An 18,500-nucleotide genomic window follows, 5' to 3' on the forward strand; every position below is an offset into this window, starting at 1 on the left:
ACTAATGCTCGTGGCTGAATGAGAGCAAGTCCCTGCAGCAATGTTCCAACATCTAGTGGAAAGCCTTCCCAGAAGAGTGGAGGCTGTTATAGCAGCAAATGGGAAACCAACTCCATATTAATGGCCATTATTTTGGAATGAGATGGACGAGCAGGTGTCCCCATACTTTTGGTCATGCAGTGTACATAAATAAAATAATCTCACCTGCCAACGTCCTTGGCGGACTCTGTTTTCGTCGGTGTTCACTGACTGTGCCAAACCCTCCAAATGCTCCTTCCTATGGAGGGAAAATACAAGAAACATATGAAATATGGCCAAAATGTTTTCTGAAATACTTCAACTGAATAAGAGAATGAATGTATTATTTTTTTACAAGTCAAAGTGATGAGTGAATAACAGATTCAGAATTCAAAAGGCTCCACCCAAACCACAATGTTCAGGCCTAGCTCTACACTTCAGTCATCCCATACTGAAACTACTCAAAAACAAGGACAGAGTTTAGTCCCCTTGACAATAACGGCAGTCCAATCTCACATTCGCCTGGCTGCTGACTCATTCCAGTTGGGTTCCAGTCATTTCGTTTCCCTATGCTTTCCAGATTTGCTGCCTAAAGCAGATGGACAAGGCTCAGTCAGAATGCTAGACATTCTCAATTTGAAACTGTCCAACTCAAAGCTGAGTAACAGACGGTGCCGCCAAAACCACAAGTCAGCGAAGTGTGTTTAAATAATTTCTAACTTGTTAGTTTGTACTACCATGTGGGTTTTAGCTTGCTTGAGCCTGCTAACTGAGTAGTGTTAATTTACCTGTTTCCATACGTTTCATTTTAAAACATTTATTTTACAAAGGAGTTGTTTAATCTAAATGCTTAACGATTTATCTGTGCATGGAATTGTTTGTTTTTTTAACAAAAAAATATATAATCCTTACAGGAAAATGCCACGGGCACTGTCAGATGTGTGGAGACATTTTACTGCAGTTAATGTAGAAGGAAAAGCTGTGTACATTTGCAAATACTGTGTCAAATCACATGTGAAGAATGCAAAGATGCATAATCTGGCCAAGTGCATAAAGTTCCCTCAGCGTTCACAACAAGCAACCTCTGACAAAAGTCCCTCTACTTCTATTTGAGGTGAAAATTATGAATCAGCCACCTTATCGATAGCAACAGCTCATGATCCTCCTGGAATCCAAAGTTGTTTTTGACTCAATGGAGGAACGCAGTCAGAGAAATGCTAATGAAGATCTTGCACGCACTGTCCATGCAACTGGTTCACCTCTGATGCTGCAGGCAATGTTTATTGGAAGCGATTTCTGAATTTTCTTTTCCCAGCATACACCCCTCCAACCAGACATGCTATATCTACTAATTTGCTGGATGTAGGGTTCAAGTGAAGGTCAAGCAAATCAGAGAAAGCAGACTGTATTGCAATCATCTGATGGGTGGTCAAATGTTCATGAGCAAGGAATAATTAACTAGATCATCTTCACCCCTCAACCGTTATTCTACAAGAACACAGACACAAGAGACAGACACACCGGTCTCTACATTGAAGATGAGCAGAAGGCAATCCATGACCTTGGACCACAGAAGGTATTTGCACTGGTGACAGACAATGCTGCGAACATGAAGGCCTCTTGGTCAAAAGTGGAAGAGTCCTACCCTCACATTACACCCACTGGCTGTGCTGCTCATGCATTGAATCTACTCCTTAAGGACATCATGGCACTGAAAACAATGGATACACTCTACAAGAGAGCCAAGGAAATGGTTAGGTATGTGAACAGTCATCAAGTTATTGCAGCAATCTACCTCACCAAGCAAAGTGAGAAGAGCACCACATTGAAGTTCCCCAGCAACACCCGTTGGGGTGGTGTTGTCATCATGCTTGACAGTCTCCTGGAGGGGAAGGAGTCGCTCCAAGAAATGGCCATATCACAGTCTGCCGATATGGACAGCGCCATCAAGAGGATCCTCCTGGATGATGTATTTTGGGAGAGAGTGGTATGCAGCCTGAAACCTATAGCAGTAGCCATTGCACTGATTTAGGGAGACAATGCCATCCTGTCTGAAGAAATCCATACTGCCCTGCCCACTTCCCTGTTGCTCTATGCAGACGAAACCACAGTTCTGAAATACATCAAAAAACATGAAGACTTCTGCCTGAAGCTCATTCACACTGCAGCGTACATGTTGCACCCCAAGTATGCTGGCAAGAGCATCCTGTCTGGTGCAGAGATCAACAAGGCCTATAGTGTCATCACGAGCATGTCTCGCCACCTTGGCCTGGATGAGGGCAAGGTTCTTGGCAGTCTGGCGAAGTACACTTCCAAGCAAGGGCTTTGGGATGGAGATGACTTGAGTTTTTGCACCAGAGAGGGGAAATTCTCTTTAAATAGTGAGGAGTATTGTTTGGTAACTACAATTCTTTGGTAGGTAAATTTTTCTGAACATAACTGGAAGATATTCTAGCCAAGAGGTGTTTTGCAAACATATGGGCATTAATTCACTCGTTCCAATTTATTCTGTATCCCGAGAAGGTACCACACAAATTAATCACATCAAGAATAGCTGGGATACTAGCCTGGGGTTCTGTTACATAGAGGAGAATGTCACCTGCGTATAGTGACATTTTATTTAGACTATCTTTAGTATTATAGCCGTGTATTGCTGCATGAGATCTGATCACCTGAGCAAGATGTTCAATAATTAGAGCAAAGAGCATAGGCAACAGCGCATAACCCTGCCTTGTCCCTCTGAAAAGGTTAAATCGGGGCGACAATGATTGGTTAGTGAGTATTCTCGCACAGGGGTTCCTATATAAAAGCTGGATCCAATTTATGAACCCATCTCCAATATTACATTTCTGTAGGACCTTGAATAGATAGGACCACTCAACTTGGTCAAAGGCCTTTTCGGCATCAAGAGATATAACGGCAAGGTCCATGTTAGGTGACCCCTACGAATACATAATGTTGAAGAGGCGCCTGAGATTAACAGAAACTTATTCTTCAGAGATAAAGCCGGTCTAGTCTGAATGGACCAATTTACCCATTAAAATGCTAAGCCTGTTAGCCAGAGTTTTTGCGCAAATATTTTAGCCTGTATTAAGGAGAGATATTGGTCTATATGACCCTACCTCTTCCGGATCTTTACCCTTCTTATGTATAACTGTAATGAACGCCTCATCCAAAGTAGGTGGGAGAGTTCCATCCTCACTGGCCTGAAACAACATTTTGTGCAGGTAGGGAGAGAGCATGTTTCTGAATGATTTATAGACTTCACCAGGGTATCCATCTGAGCACGGGGTCTTGCCACTCTGTAGAGATTTAATTGTTTCGCAAATTTCTCCAAGAGATATTTCCTTATTCAGGAAGTTGGAATCTTCCTGGCTCAGGGCAGGGAGATTACAGTCCCTCAAAAAGTTTTGCATAATTAGGGGTTAGGATCCGCTTTAGATGTGTATATAGAGTCTCGTAAAACTTGCGGAATCTGTCATTGATGTCTTTGGGGGAAGAGAGTAATTCCCCAGATACAGATTTAACATTGTGAATCAGTCGGTCACTCACATGTTTTCTAAGTTGTCTGGCGAGTAATTTGTGTGGTTTGTCATCAAACTCAAAATATTTTTGCTTGGCATAGAGAAAAGATTTAGCAATTTTAGCTGTGAGAACCTGATAAATTACCTCTTTAAAATTGGAATATTATGTTTCTCCATAGATGGATGGCTAGCTAGCACTTTCACTATCCAGTAAGTGAATTTGTTGTTCCAATTTCTCTGTTTTGCCTACTCCTGGCAGCCTGAAAGGAGATGATACAGCCTCTCAAATAAGCCTTCAGTGTTTCCCACAATAATGCTGGGGAAGTCCGTTGTCATTGGTATCAAGGAAAAATTTAATTTGGTCTAAGATGTTCACAGAATGTTGGTTCTGTGAGGAGCTGAGGATTCAACCTCCAGACCCTCTCGTTTGGTACGATGTCACCCAATCTCAGAGAGAAGGTGAGTGGACTGTGGTCAGAGATTATAATGTAATGATTCCTCACATTACAGGTATAGGGGAGTAATTTCACATCAACCAAAAAGTAGTCAATTTGAGTGTAAACATTGCGAACATGAGAGTAAAAGGAGTATTCCCTACCCGTAGGTTTAGAGATCCTCCATATATCAAATAGGTTTGATTTATAATATCAGACTGCTGCTCAAGTGGGCTAGGGCCTTGCCTCTCATAATTGGTTAATTTAAACCCTTGACATTCCCGGAAGTAAATGTAAGCCCCGCCATCCTCTCATTTGTAGTTCCAATGGTGGCCTGCATAACATGTAACTCAAAAAAGGTAAGTGAGGGGCCTCGCGGGTGGCGCAGTGGTCTAGGGCTGTGCCACCAGAGACTCTGGGTTCGCGCCCAGGCTCTGTCGCAGCCGGCCGCGACCGGGAGGTTCGTGGGGGCGACGCACAATTGTCCGGGGTAGCCAGGTAGCCAACCAACGGTGTTTCCGCCGACACATTGGTTGGAGGCGCGCTATGTTAATAAGAAGGTTGTGTTTCGGAGGAGGACGCATGGCTTTAGACCTTCGTCTCTCCCGAGCCCGTACGGGAGTTGTAGCAATGAGACAAGATACTAATTACTAACAACTGGATCCAAAATTGGAGAGAAAACGGGGCACCATCACGATCAGTTTATGTAGTACCTACACCCGAGCAGTATCCAACTGACTAACCCCCCCCCCCCCCCTCAACAAATTGGAGAGGAAAAAATAAAAAATAAACTGGCCGATGCCAGAACTATGCACTTTTGACCTCAAACAAGAGGTAAAACAAAAATAAAATCCCAACTGTACGTAGAATCTCACGATTCTAGAAATTCTAACATATGAACTGAGGAGTATCCCACGGATAAAGTGTTCAATTAGCATCTAATAAATCTAAACAGAATAAGTTGCAACTTAAGTGTCATTTTAGGTAAATCCCTGAGATAAGCATAGCTAGCATAGCAAGATTATATTGCTAAGCAATGCTGGTCTAAACATAAACCATCAGCAACCTCTTCTGTACATTTACATATTGTGGGTTAGGAGATCGGAACGAGGATTTTCCTAAATTTAAAAAATGTAATATAATAATAAAATATATCGTTAATTTCCACGGAAAGTTTCCACCTCTGATTATTCCCCAAAATGTGCAACCCTAAGCAACCCTACATTTCCAAACGCAGACCATACATTAAAATCATGTTTTTATCTGCATTTTAAACCATTTCACCTGCGTTTTATATTTTATTAAGCCATTTCACCTGCATTTTATTAAGCCATTTCACCTGCATTTTATATTTTATTAAACCATTTCACCTGCATTTTATTAAGCCATTTCACCTGCATTTTATATTTTATTAAACCATTTCACCTGCATTTTATTAAGCCATTTCACCTGCATTTTATATTTTATTAAGCCATTTCACCTGCATTTTATATTTTATTAAACCATTTCACCTGCATTTTATTAAGCCATTTCACCTGCATTTTATATTTTATTAAGCCATTTCACCTGCATTTTATATTTTATTAAACCATTTCACCTGCATTTTATTAAGCCATTTCACCTGCATTTTATATTTTATTAAGCCATTTCACCTGCATTTTATATTTTATTAAGCCATTTCACCTGCGTTTTATATTTTATTAAGCCATTTCACCTGCATTTTATATTTTATTAAGCCATTTCACCTGCATTTTATTAAGCCATTTCACCTGCATTTTATATTTTATTAAACCATTTCACCTGCATTTTATATTTTATTAAACCATTTCACCTGCATTTTATATTTTATTAAGCCATTTCACCTGCATTTTATTAAGCCATTTCACCTGCATTTTATATTTTATTAAGCCATTTCACCTGCATTTTATATTTTATTAAACCATTTCACCTGCGTTTTATATTTTATTAAGCCATTTCACCTGCATTTTATATTTTATTAAGCCATTTCACCTGCATTTTATATTTTATTAAACCATTTCACCTGCGTTTTATATTTTATTAAGCCATTTCACCTGCATTTTATATTTTATTAAGCCATTTCACCTGCATTTTATATTTTATTAAGCCATTTCACCTGCGTTTTATATTTTATTAAGCCATTTCACCTGCATTTTATATTTTATTAAGCCATTTCACCTGCATTTTATATTTTATTAAACCATTTCACCTGCATTTTATATTTTATTAAGCCATTTCACCTGCATTTTATTAAGCCATTTCACCTGCATTTTATATTTTATTAAGCCATTTCACCTGCATTTTATATTTTATTAAACCATTTCACCTGCATTTTATATTTTATTAAACCATTTCACCTGCGTTTTATATTTTATTAAGCCATTTCACCTGCATTTTATATTTTATTAAGCCATTTCACCTGCATTTTATTAAGCCATTTCACCTGCATTTTATATTTTATTAAGCCATTTCACCTGCATTTTATATTTTATTAAGCCATTTCACCTGCATTTTATATTTTATTAAACCATTTCACCTGCATTTTATATTTTATTAAGCCATTTCACCTGCATTTTATTAAGCCATTTCACCTGCGTTTTATATTTTATTAAACCATTTCACCTGCGTTTTATATTTTATTAAACCATTTCACCTGCATTTTATTAAGCCATTTCACCTGCATTTTATTAAGCCATTTCACCTGCATTTTATATTTTATTAAACCATTTCACCTGCATTTTATAAAACCATTTCACCTGCGTTTTATATCATTTTTTTGTTGTTGCTTCGATAAACTATACTTTTCCCTTAACAGAAAATACATTAGTGGAAAACATTCAGCAGAAAATAGCTTCGTTTTCATCAGGGACGGCAGGTAGTCTAGTGGTTAGAGTATTGGACTAGTAACCGAAAGATTGCAAGATCAAATCCCCGAGCTGACAAGGTAAAAATCTGTCATTCTGCCGAATGTTCTTAGGCGGTCATTGAAAATAAGAATTTGTTCTTAACTGACTTGCCTAGTTAAATTAAATAAAAAACATGAGAACAGAAGTGCAAAGCTATTTGGCCATCAGCCACATAAGTAAACGAGCTTACAATAAAAAAGCAAATCCGATGGCCAGGATATTTCTAAATGTTACCAAATTTTATTTGTCACAATAGACCTTAGTCAAATTCTTACTTAAAAGCCCTTTTAACCAACAAAACAGTTAAGGAAAAATAAGAGTTGAGAGAATGTTTCCAGTGCCGAACAGAAGTTACAATAAGAAACATTTAAGATCTGTGTTTACAAAACACAGCAAGATATTTCTTAGCCATTCTCTTTTTTTTTTTTTTTTCCCTGGGTGAAAAACTCAATTCTGCATTAACAGGACCCCTGTCAATTAAGGGCTTTTTAGTAGCCTATACCTCAAAAGGAAAATTGCCCATATGCCTAACTAGATAAATGTTGCATGTAGCATATGATGGTCACAGACCAATAAGGCTACACAGATGTATTTAATGATGTCTATGGCACCGTTGAGCATGATATTTGTTTTTCATCACTTCCAGGAAGTCCCATCAGGTCACACAGGTAGCCTTAGCAGTAGCAGTTGCTAGGCTGCCTGACATCAGCCGTGATGTCACCCACTCAGTCATGTAATCTTTGAGAGGGCCTGATGGGACTCATCTCCTGACATAACACAGACACACTTACTTATTTTAATTTCCTCAAATGTTTAACTCTCGCCTAATGTTGAGGTAAGGCACAGTGAACGAGGCCATCTCTAGCGGTAAGAGTTACCTGAAGGCAATAATTCCAAAGCTACGCAGACAGCATGTTAACCATGACTCATAGTGAGGTCAACAAAATCCAATGGAGCTCTCAGTTGACTAGGATGCACCTCAAATGGAACCATATTGCCTGTTTAGTGCACCTCCTTTCTAGGGACTTTTTCCTAGCCACCGTGCTTCTACACCTGCATTGCTTGCCGTTTGGGGTTTTAGGCTGGGTTTCTGTACAGCACTTTGAGATATCAGCTGATGTACGAAGGGCTATATAAATACATTTGATTTACTTTTGAACAGGGCCCATAGGGCTCTGGTCAAAAGTAGCAGGGAATAGGGTGCCATATGGTTCCCTTGTCTACAAGTATACATGATGATGGTGGACCTAATCAGTGCAGTCTCTACAGTGGGGTGTGGGATGTTTTATATCAGGATATAAAACAAGTCACTCATATGACCAGGAAGTGTGTCCTTGGATTGATTCAATTAAAGATCTGCTCAATTGGAATTGGACAGAAATGGAATATTATTCGGTCTCCAGGACCCTCCATTTGTAATTACATCTGGGCCACAGGATGAGTGTGTAACAGTAATTATAGATAAAACAGGAAGCAGACAGAGTCAATGTCCTCCAACACCAAGGTGGGACCCCGCTCATCAACCGCAAAATGACTAAGTTTAACAGCAAACTTCCATTTATATAGCACAAGTATTGTTGTTTATGACTGTCAGTACTACAGACCATTAGACTTGGGCAACTTGAGAGGCCAAAGATATCTCATACATGCAGGTCAGACACATAGGCCTTAGATGCCCACCTTTGCATGCCACCGTAGCGAGGCCTTAACTCAACTAGCCACAGTCCATAAAGCATCCCCAGCCAACCAGCCCCGCAGGGCTGGTGAGATGATTAATATCTCAGAGTTCCTCTGGAAGTCTTTAGTGTCACTTCTCGTGCCAGAGGGGTAGGGGTGTGTCATTTCATAATCTTTATTTATAGCAGAATATGGGGCTGCAGTTTAAGTCCCTTCGGCCCCATTTGTAGAGCGGCTGCTGTCGAGGAGTCCACACTAGTCTTAATTCCAACCTGAATAGCACTGCCAACTTGTTAACGTCCCATATACTATTAATATTTTGATCAGAAAACATTCAGTCAGCAGCAATTTCATTTGGAATACAGCCTACATTTTTGGTGATGACGACAAGTGTCGATAATTTGCAATATAGTAGCAGACGCTAATTTTGTTAATCATGTTGCCCTCTGATACCAGAATCTTTCAATCTAGCCATCTCTTACTTCAACTCTGACACTGTGCTAGAGTTCATACAGGCAGCATTTCTCAGAATCTTCTCAGGCAAGTTGTTATAGGTGTTGGTTGGTTGGAGAGTGCTAAGGGGGCGGAACGTGACAGAACAGAACACGAGTAGCTCGATGACATCACACACACACACACTCCTCCCTCCGCGTGAACCACACCGCAAGATGTAAACAGAGCCAAAACAGGAGGGGGAAGGAGGATGGGCAGAAAAGCATGTTGTGTGAAGGGGGAGCAGCATCTTGACCACCTGGTACAGCAACTGAGCCTGTGCATGCTTCCAGGGGGACTGCGAGCATGAAAAGGGGATGAACACGCTGCCACAGACGCAATCAAAATCCCAATCTAAACAAGCCTCCCACACACACACACGCCTCTTACTCCCCCATGCAGCCAGCCATGCGCGAGAGACGCACAAACTCGCTCCATGCCCACGGGCAGGCCGGGGAGAGCAGTGTGCTGCAAAACCAAAAGGGCCTATGGGCTCGCTAGGACAGGGGTGGCAGGTAGCCTAGAGGTTAAGAACATTGGGCCAGTAACCAAAAGGTAGCTGGTTCGACTCCCCAAGCCGACTAGGTGAAAAAATCTGTCTATGTGCTCTTGAGCAAGGCCTTAATTGCTCCTGTAAGTTGCTCTGGAGCATCTACTAAATTTATCAAATGTAAAGTGTAGTAAACAAAGAAGCAGGCCAAGGAGAGAAAGGGGATGAAACCTAGTCAGAAGAAGGTGACAAGAAAAGCTTGTGTAGTGTACTCAGACTGTCCATATTTTTTTTTACCCCCTGCTTCCTTTTGTTTCCCCATCCACAACATGCAAATTTTAACCTACACTACCACATCATGCATTGCCAAGCTTTTCCTCATAGATTAGTTCAGACAGAGCAACAGGTCCGACTCATAGCGGAGATGTTCATGTTTCGGTCTGCTAGTTGGGCCTGTCCCCTGCAAGCGCAGAACCATCAGACCGGATGTAGAAGTGGTTTGAGGTATTCTGCTATGCATCACTAGTACGTGGGTGTATATTTGGCAAGGTGAGAAGCCCAATTATGATTGTTCTATAAAAATCAGATGATAACCTGAAAAAAATAAAACCCCAGTTAGTGATGTTCAGCTAAATGTTTATTAAAATGTATTTGCCTAGTTTCAAAAATTTAATTTCAACGATAATTTTAAAGACCAGGCAAAGAAGAAAGGTCCCTGTAGTAGCCCCCTTTAAAAAGCAAGGTAAATAAGAGTCACAGACAGCTGCTCTGCTCATCAGGGCTACTGACACACACTCCCTGTAACCTCCACATCAAGTAGAAAAACCGATCATTAACTCTCAGCCCTGGGATATTTAAAAGCGGTAGAAATCAGCTCCAAACATCCAGGGATTCTAAATGTCTAGAGAACCTCAAGTCCCCTTTAAATACAAGCACTGTTAAGTTAGTTTTAACTTTGATGCTTTCCTCATAATTGGAAACAATTCATGCGGTATAATCTTGTGAGACATCTGCCTTTTGCCTGTCCTTGTATATCAAGTGATGTACATCAGACTGTCCTTGTACATCACTGCACTAACCTGAGACTGTGATGTTTAAACCCAAGTTAGTGGCGAGAGACGTCAGAAAAAAAATGTATGCCAAGATAAAATGTGCAAAGAAAGTCTCGAAATTGTGAATGTGGTCAGGGAATAAGGTCACGATCACAGGGAGAACTCAATCTGTTTATTTAACAATTGAGATTGATGCAATGAACGTCGGGCAGAATAAAAACGGCATGATATTTTGTACTTCACAACTGTATTATTTAATGTGGGCTATAAGACTAAATCCAACCAAAAACCAATAAATAAAAAAAATGGCCTGGAGCTGGGTATGGACAAATTGGCCTAATGATCATATTCTCATGATAGTAATTTGGAGCAGCCAAATTAAGGGCTAGAGGCTTCACTCCAATTTACTATCGATACTCCATCCCTCCTTTGAACTTCAATTGGGGAGATCATACTGTATATGCCCTTCCGGTGACACATTCCTACTAAAAGGCCACTGGGGAATTCCTCTCAGGTGGCTCTGGCCAATGACTCACAATGGTGGGCCTCTGAAGAATTTGACAAACTCAAGAAAGAAGAGGAATTTTGAGTGTCCCACAAAAAAACGTGATATTAGTCTCTCTCGGGTGCCAAAACACTAGGTAAAAAAAAAACTAAAACATTGGTTCACATTTGCCCACACACACACCGACAAGGAGATGGATCGATGGCTCATGATCCCAACACCTCACTCCCACGGGGCAGGGAGAGGCAGCTCCAACCGGCACCCTAATAAAAACAAAGATGAGGACACACCTCCTGCGAGGTGGAATAAGGGACATAAAGTCTGGGGGACCAGCCCCAAACAGACACACAATTGACGGCTTTCTCACAGCTCTGAAAGCAGAGGCAAAAATCCTTTGGTCGCCTGCTAGAGCAGAATAAAGCCGTGGATGGGAGGGCCTGTGACTAATTCTCCTCCCAGCATAGTCCCTGGGGGAGGAAGCGTCGCTCGTCCCCTTTGATATCCGTGCCTGTGCTCTTTCAGCCGTCTGCACTTCATGAAAGCTGGAATAAAAGCAGACAAAGCTCTGCCATATAAATAGGGCAAACACCTGCTGGACCCCTTCCTCCAAACACAAAATTTAGCAAAAACCAGTGGGGCAAAGTATTCCCTCTGATGACATCTATTCAGCTGCACTTGTGTGAGGGATTGACATCGGTCTTAATCTGAGCCAAGAGAGAGACGGGTTCAATTCCAAGACAAAACGACAGCGAGACTGATTTTTTTTTTTGGGGGGGGGGGCAAACAAATGTCCCCAAAAATACAACTATGACAAATGGGCGCTTAAATAAACAACCATCATTTGACTGGATCAATAAAATAAATTGTTTTTTTAACAGTAAATTCAATAGCCTACAAACACTGCCATTTGAACAACAATGGTCTACAAGCCCTCTTTTGAGGGATTCCAAAAGGCTTGGCTAATATATTCCAAAGTGGCAGCTGTCAGAAGAAAAGTTGAGCTCAGACAGCCCCTGTGTGGCTGAAGTGGATACGGGTCTGCCTGGAAGGAGGGGCTCAGCGTCCGGCTGCTCTGTGAGCTCAGCAGGCTGTGATGAGCCAGAACAATCCTGCCCAGGCGCAACATCCACTCTGAATGAAATCACAACTCTGTGTCTACAACTTCCACGAGCGGCAAGTTCCACTGGGATTTTGGCCCTGTCCCACCGCATCCCAGATAGTGCGCGCCCCCCCCCCCCCCCCCCCTCTTTGTGTGTCTTGGGATAGAGGGAGCGGGACATGTTGATCCCCCTTCCTAAAGTGTTAGCCCAGGCAGGGGGACTCATTTCTATAGCACTGGCCAACATCAAAGTAAATTATATTAACCTTTCTGGTAATCTACTAGTGATGGTACGAGGTGTACACACACACAGGACAGAATAGGCGTTTCCAGTTTCACAATAGGTCTTATGATAAATGGCTCATTGAAATCACACACATGAGTAATGGACTAGAGAACACTCAGAATATGATCTAAACATCAAATCTGAATAACACCAACATGTACTCTAATATAACAGTACATCTTACAACGTTGATAAAGTGGTGAGTTAACCTCCGTGTCCCGATCTACCACACTAGGGTCTACACTTACACTGCACTGAACGCGTGCTCTTCATGAAAAAATAAAGATGGTAGTGCGCTAAACCGAACGCACCCCCACAATCACAAGGTCCGTCAAAAAGGCATCGTATTGTAGCTTGCGAGCTCACAGTACTAGAAAGATTACATTTGGAGTAACACGCATCAAACATACATGATACTGGCGAATCCTTCAGGCCACCAACAATTGTAGTTCGCTAGCACGGCATCATATGTCCACAATTCCGACATTATTTTGGTACTACGCACTGTGTGTAGAGGGGGGGGGAAAACATGTCCACCTCCCATTTTCCTATGTATCAGCGATAGCTAGTTACGCGTAGTAAGTGCGTAGCGTGGTAGAGGTTCATGAGCTAAACACTTAGCCAAAATGTGCGAGTTCTACTACAACCTAAATCCATCACCTAGCGAGCTAAACAGACCATTAGTCAAACCCAAATCGCTAATAACGTCGTTTCCAACTAGCGCCTAGCAACTTTAGATGCGTGGATCAAGGCAGAAAGATGAATACATGCTAGCTAGCTGATCATTTAGGCAAGGTAAATAGCCTCGTTCTAAGGTTAGCCAACATTAGCATTATGCACTGACACCTCGCAGCAAGCTGGTGACAACCGTAGCTTCTTGAACGCGTCAATATCGGCGTTTAATGCTAAGCTAACTAACGCGTGTAACGTTACCACGCTAGGGCAATTCAAACGAGGTGGGTATAAATGACGTTAGCTAGCCAGGTGCCTTAGCAAGTATCAAAAACATTAAGTTCAGGTTCCTTGTCCTCCCCAAGTTGACATGTTTTGTTTTCAAACAGGAGCCTCGCTCGCTAACCGGGAGGTCCCATGCGACTGTAAGTCAATGTAACACTAACATCACAGACAGTTAAAAAAAACGGAGATAACGTTAGCTAAATAACGATGAAGTTAAAGCTGTTAAGCTAGTTATACTGTAGCAAACAGGCTCGTAAGACCTAATTCTGAAATCTGAAGAGTTGATTGTGATATGATGCTCTCTCTCTACAAGTCACCACCCCACAATTAAGCCAACTAACGATGGCTTAGCTTTGGATCCCATCCTTCAATTTTCGCTTCTGTGGCAATATTGGACAACCAGAGAGTCAATTTATTTACTTTGGCCAAAGTGTGGCTAGAAAGAGAGCAGGCTACTTTTAACTCTTTGCAACATCAGCACCGTCAGTGCTTCTCGGCTAACTAACGTTACTAATCCTACACGGGCATCCTTGTTGTGACTTGTGGTTCATCACTGTAAAAGGGGTAGTAACAGCAGCACATGGATTGAAGCATGTTGATGGGCTTGATAGCCAGTGAGGGGATGAAGGCCAAACAAAAAGTTGGCTTATTGGCGTTGACAAGTTAGGTCACACTCCTAACACCGCATACAGAGGCAGCATCATCCAACTCCTTGGTACTAACGTTACTGTTTAACATTGCTAGCGAGTGTGGGCACTTAATGTTACCTTCCTCCTTGAAGCTATTTAACGTTAACAAGTTAGCTAACAACCAACCACAATCAAGTTGGTGTTTCGCTTACCTCCCCGCTGCTTGAACCACTCGACTCCCCCAAAACATCCCGAAATGTCTGCAGGTTGCAACCGATAGCAGATGAGACCTGTAACGCTGCATCAAAGCCGGGCCCGAGCCCAGCCGTGTTCGGGTGGGTCCCAGTGCCACTTCGGAGGGAGGCCGTGACCCGGATTCGGCCCGCTCTCCTCCCGGTGCCTAAGTTGCTGCTCCCTCCGGGCCGAGCGGGGAACCGCCACCGACAGCTGTGCGCCATTTTACACTATGCCTGTCTGCCCTAAGATCAGAGAACTCAGTGGGCGTGGCCCTGAACCAGCATTTCGCATAACCCCCAGCCACTCACCAACGTGAAAAACATCCGTAACCATGTTGCGGGGTGGGCATAAAGTGGCCCCGAATACGCATTTCTTCAATGTTCCTAGTCAATCAGTTTATAGCCAAAGCTTAACTAAACACGTTCCAGGGCCGTGCCGGAAAAACACATAACAGTTCTAAACTACTGACGCTTGATCAATCTCAAAAATCGGATTAAATTATTGAATACTTATTGACTCAAGACATTTCGGCTCATTAATTTGTAAAAAAAAAATGCCACTTTGACATTATGGGGTATTGTGTGTAGACTAGTGCCACAAAAAAAAAGATTAATTTTAAATTGAGGCTGTAACACAACAAAATATGGAAAAATTCAAGGGGTGTGAATACTTTCTGAAGGCAAAGCTTAACTAAACACGTTCCAGGGCCGTGCCGGAAAAACACATATAACAGTTCTAAACTACTGACGCTTGATCCATCTCAAAAATTTGATTAAATTATTGAATATTTATTGACTCAAGACATTTCGGCTCATTAATTTGTTAAATAAATATATAAACAAAAGCCACTAAAGAGAACAGTCGATGTCAAATATTCAGTAGGGATTTCATCATAACCAATACAATGAATAATCAATCCAGTCAATGTATTTGTTCATAATAGAAAAGTCCACAATATTTTCGAAAGAGGTGCCATACCTACCATACCTGGCAAATAACTAGAAACAAAGGGGCAATTGCAACGAACAACTAATTATATGGTTTAAAATCATATCCAACAAATCAACAGGGTTCAATTAATCTCGCCTGGGCGCCCGTGTAGGCTGTTTTGACCGGCTAAAAGTTTATTGCTTTCGATTTGGAACCGGCCTGCCTCCTGGGCCTGAGCCAGATGCCCCTGGCAGACTTGTACCTTAAACATGGTTGCGTTTGACCAATAAACATTCTTGGCATACAGTGGCAAGAAAAAGTATGTGAACCCTTTGGAAATACATGGATTTCTGCACAAATTGGTCATACATTTTGAACTGATCATCTAGGTCACAACAATATACAAACAGTCTGCTTATACTAATAACACTCAAACAATTACACGTTTTCATGTCTTTATTGAACACACAGTGTAAACATTCACAGTTTAGGGTGGAAAAAGTGTGAACCCTTGGATTTAATAACTGGTTGACCTTCCTTTGGCAGCAATCACCTCAACCAAATGTTTTCCGTAGTTGCGGATCAGACCTGCACAATGGTCAGGAGGAAATTTGGGCCATTTCTATTTACAAAACTGTTTCAGTTCAGCAATATTCTTGGGCTGTCTGGTGTGAACTGTTCTCTTGGTCATGCCACAGCATCTCAATCAGGTTGAGGTCAGGACTCTGACTGGGCAACTCCAGAAGGCTTATTTTCTCCTGTTGAAGACATTCTGTTTCGGGTCGTTGTCCTGTTGCATCACCCAACTTCTGTTGAACTTCAATTGGCAGACAGATAGCCTAACATTCTCCATCAAAATGTCTTGATAAACTTGGGAATGCTGTGCTCTTGCAGTCATCTTTGCAGGACAACCACTCCTAGGGAGAGTAGCACCAGTGCTGAACTTTCTCCATTTATAGACCATTTGTCTTACTGTGGACTGATGAACATCAATGCTTTTAGAGATACTTGTGTAACCCTTTCCAGCTTTATGCAAGTCAACAATTCTAAATCTTAGGTCTTCTGAGAGCTCTTTTGTTTGAGGCATGGTTCACAATGCTTCTTGTGAATAGCAAGCTCAAATTTTGTGAGTGTTTTTTATAGGGCAAGGCAGTTCTGACCAACATCCCGAATCTTGTCTCATTGATTGGACTCCAGGTTAGCTGACTCCTGACTCCAATTAGCTTTTAGAGAAGCCATTAGCCTAGGGATTCACATATTTTTCCAATCTACATTGTGAATGTTTAAATTATGTATTCAATATCGACAAGAAAAACTAATAACACAAATTATTGTATTTAAGCACACAATGTTTGTCTTTTGTTGTGACTTAGATGATCAGATCAAATTTGATGACCAATTTATGCAGAAATCCGGGTAATTCCAAAGGGTTCACATATTTTTTCTTGCCACTGTAAATGCATATAAATCAGTGAAGGATATTCATATTGCAACACAATTTGGTACACATGATGCTAACAGTCAGATCTGACAATTGGCACACATGCTCAGGGATATGTCTAGCTAACCCACGCGATATCTCAGACACCACTGGCCCCATTTTGACGAAACTTGGGTGAATGAAGGGATTTGGCATAGAGATCTGTCATCTACAAAATTACACTGTTTGGCCCAATGGGTGCACTGCATCATTTGTGGGGGTGACATGTTAACTGTTGCCTTGTAAAGTTTGATATGATCTTACACCACTTAAAATTGAAATCACCCCCTGATACTGTTTGCTAAAACCTGAAAGTGACCCGCACCGTTCAGTGTTGATTTCCCATAGGGCCTCAGAAAATGGTTCAAACCAAGGTAATAGTGATCTTTGTAAAATTACACAAGACTCATGATAAACTGAGTAATTTGGTTGGTCAAGTACACGCTTCAACACACTTTTTTTATTGGTCGACATTTGTTTTCTATTCCAATTTTTGTACAGATACCGTCGAACAATAAAAAAGTGTGTGTAGAAGCGTGTATTAGAACAACCAAATCACTAAATGGCTGTACTTAGCTACTCTGAACAAAATTATAAATGCAACATGCAACACTTTCAAAGATTTGACTACTTTACAGTTCATATAAGAGAATCACTCAATTGAATCAAATTCATTAGGCCCTAATCTATGGATTTCACATGACTGGGAATACAGATATGCATCTGTTGGTCACAGATACCTTACAAAAAACGTAGGAGCGTGGATCAGAAAACCAGTCAGTATCTAGTGTGAGCACCATTTGCTTCATGCAGCGTGGCATATCTCATTTGCATAAGAGTTGATCAGGCTGTCGATTGTGGCCTGTGGAATGTTGTCCCACTCCTCTTAAATGGCTGTGCAATGTTGCTGTATGATGTTGCTGTATATTGTCAGGAACTGGAACACTCTGACGTACACGTCAATCCAGAGCATTCCAAACATGCTCAATAGGTGACATTTCTGGTGAGTATGCAGGTCAGGGAAGAACTGGGACATATTCAGCTTCCAGGAACTGTGTACAAATCCTTGCGACATGGGGCTGTGCATTATCATGCTAAAACATGTTGATAATGGCGAATTAATGGCACAGCGATGTGCCTTCAAATTGCCATTGATAAAATGCAATTGTGTTTATTGTCCTTAGCTTGTACCTACCCATACCATAAAGCACTCTGTTCACAACATTGACATAAGCAAACCGCTCGCCTGCACACTGCCATACAAGCTGTCTGCCATCTGCCCGGTAGAGTTGAAACCGGGATTTATCTCTCCAGCGTGCCAGTGGCCATCTAAGTCGGTTACGACACCGAACTGCAGTCAGGTCAAGACCCTGGTGAGGATGACGAGCATGCAGATGAGTTTCCCTGAGATGGTTTCTGACAGTTTGTGAAGAAATTCTTCAGTTGGTCAAACCCACAGTTTCATCAGCTGTCCGGGTGGCTTTATCTCTGATGACTCCCTAGGAGAAGAACCTGGATGTGGAGGTCCTGGGCTGGCATGGTAACACATGGTCTGCGGTTGTGAGACCGGTTGGACTTACTTCCAAATTTTCTAAAACAACGTTTTAGAGAAGTAGTAGAGAAATGAACATTCAAAAGGAGAAATGCTCACTAACAGGGATGTTAACAAATTTGTGCACAACATTTGAGGGAAATACGCTTTTTGTGCATATGGACAATTTCTGGGATCTTCAATTTCAGCTCATGAAACATGGGACCAACACTTT

General features: G+C 41.5%; 1 protein-coding gene across 5 annotated transcripts in view; it reads right to left on the bottom strand.

The window, feature by feature from the left end:
- Nucleotides 1-14,586, bottom strand: part of LOC110503544 (histone-lysine N-methyltransferase 2A) — a 44,007-nt gene extending 29,421 nt beyond the window's left edge. For all 5 annotated transcript variants that reach the window (XM_036961876.2, XM_036961874.2, XM_036961875.2 and 2 more), the window contains exons 1-2: nucleotides 14,300-14,586; nucleotides 205-277 (exon numbers count right to left, since the gene is read on the bottom strand). In XM_036961876.2, coding sequence (XP_036817771.1) covers nucleotides 205-277; nucleotides 14,300-14,545 — 319 coding nt within the window. In that variant the 5' untranslated portion in view covers nucleotides 14,546-14,586. The remainder of the gene's footprint in view (nucleotides 1-204; nucleotides 278-14,299) is intronic.
- Between the last annotated feature and the right edge of the window lie 3,914 nt (nucleotides 14,587-18,500).

Source organism: Oncorhynchus mykiss, chromosome 24, assembly GCF_057628025.1.
Source record: "Oncorhynchus mykiss isolate SJ-2025 chromosome 24, ASM5762802v1, whole genome shotgun sequence".
Classification (NCBI taxonomy): domain Eukaryota; kingdom Metazoa; phylum Chordata; class Actinopteri; order Salmoniformes; family Salmonidae; genus Oncorhynchus; species Oncorhynchus mykiss.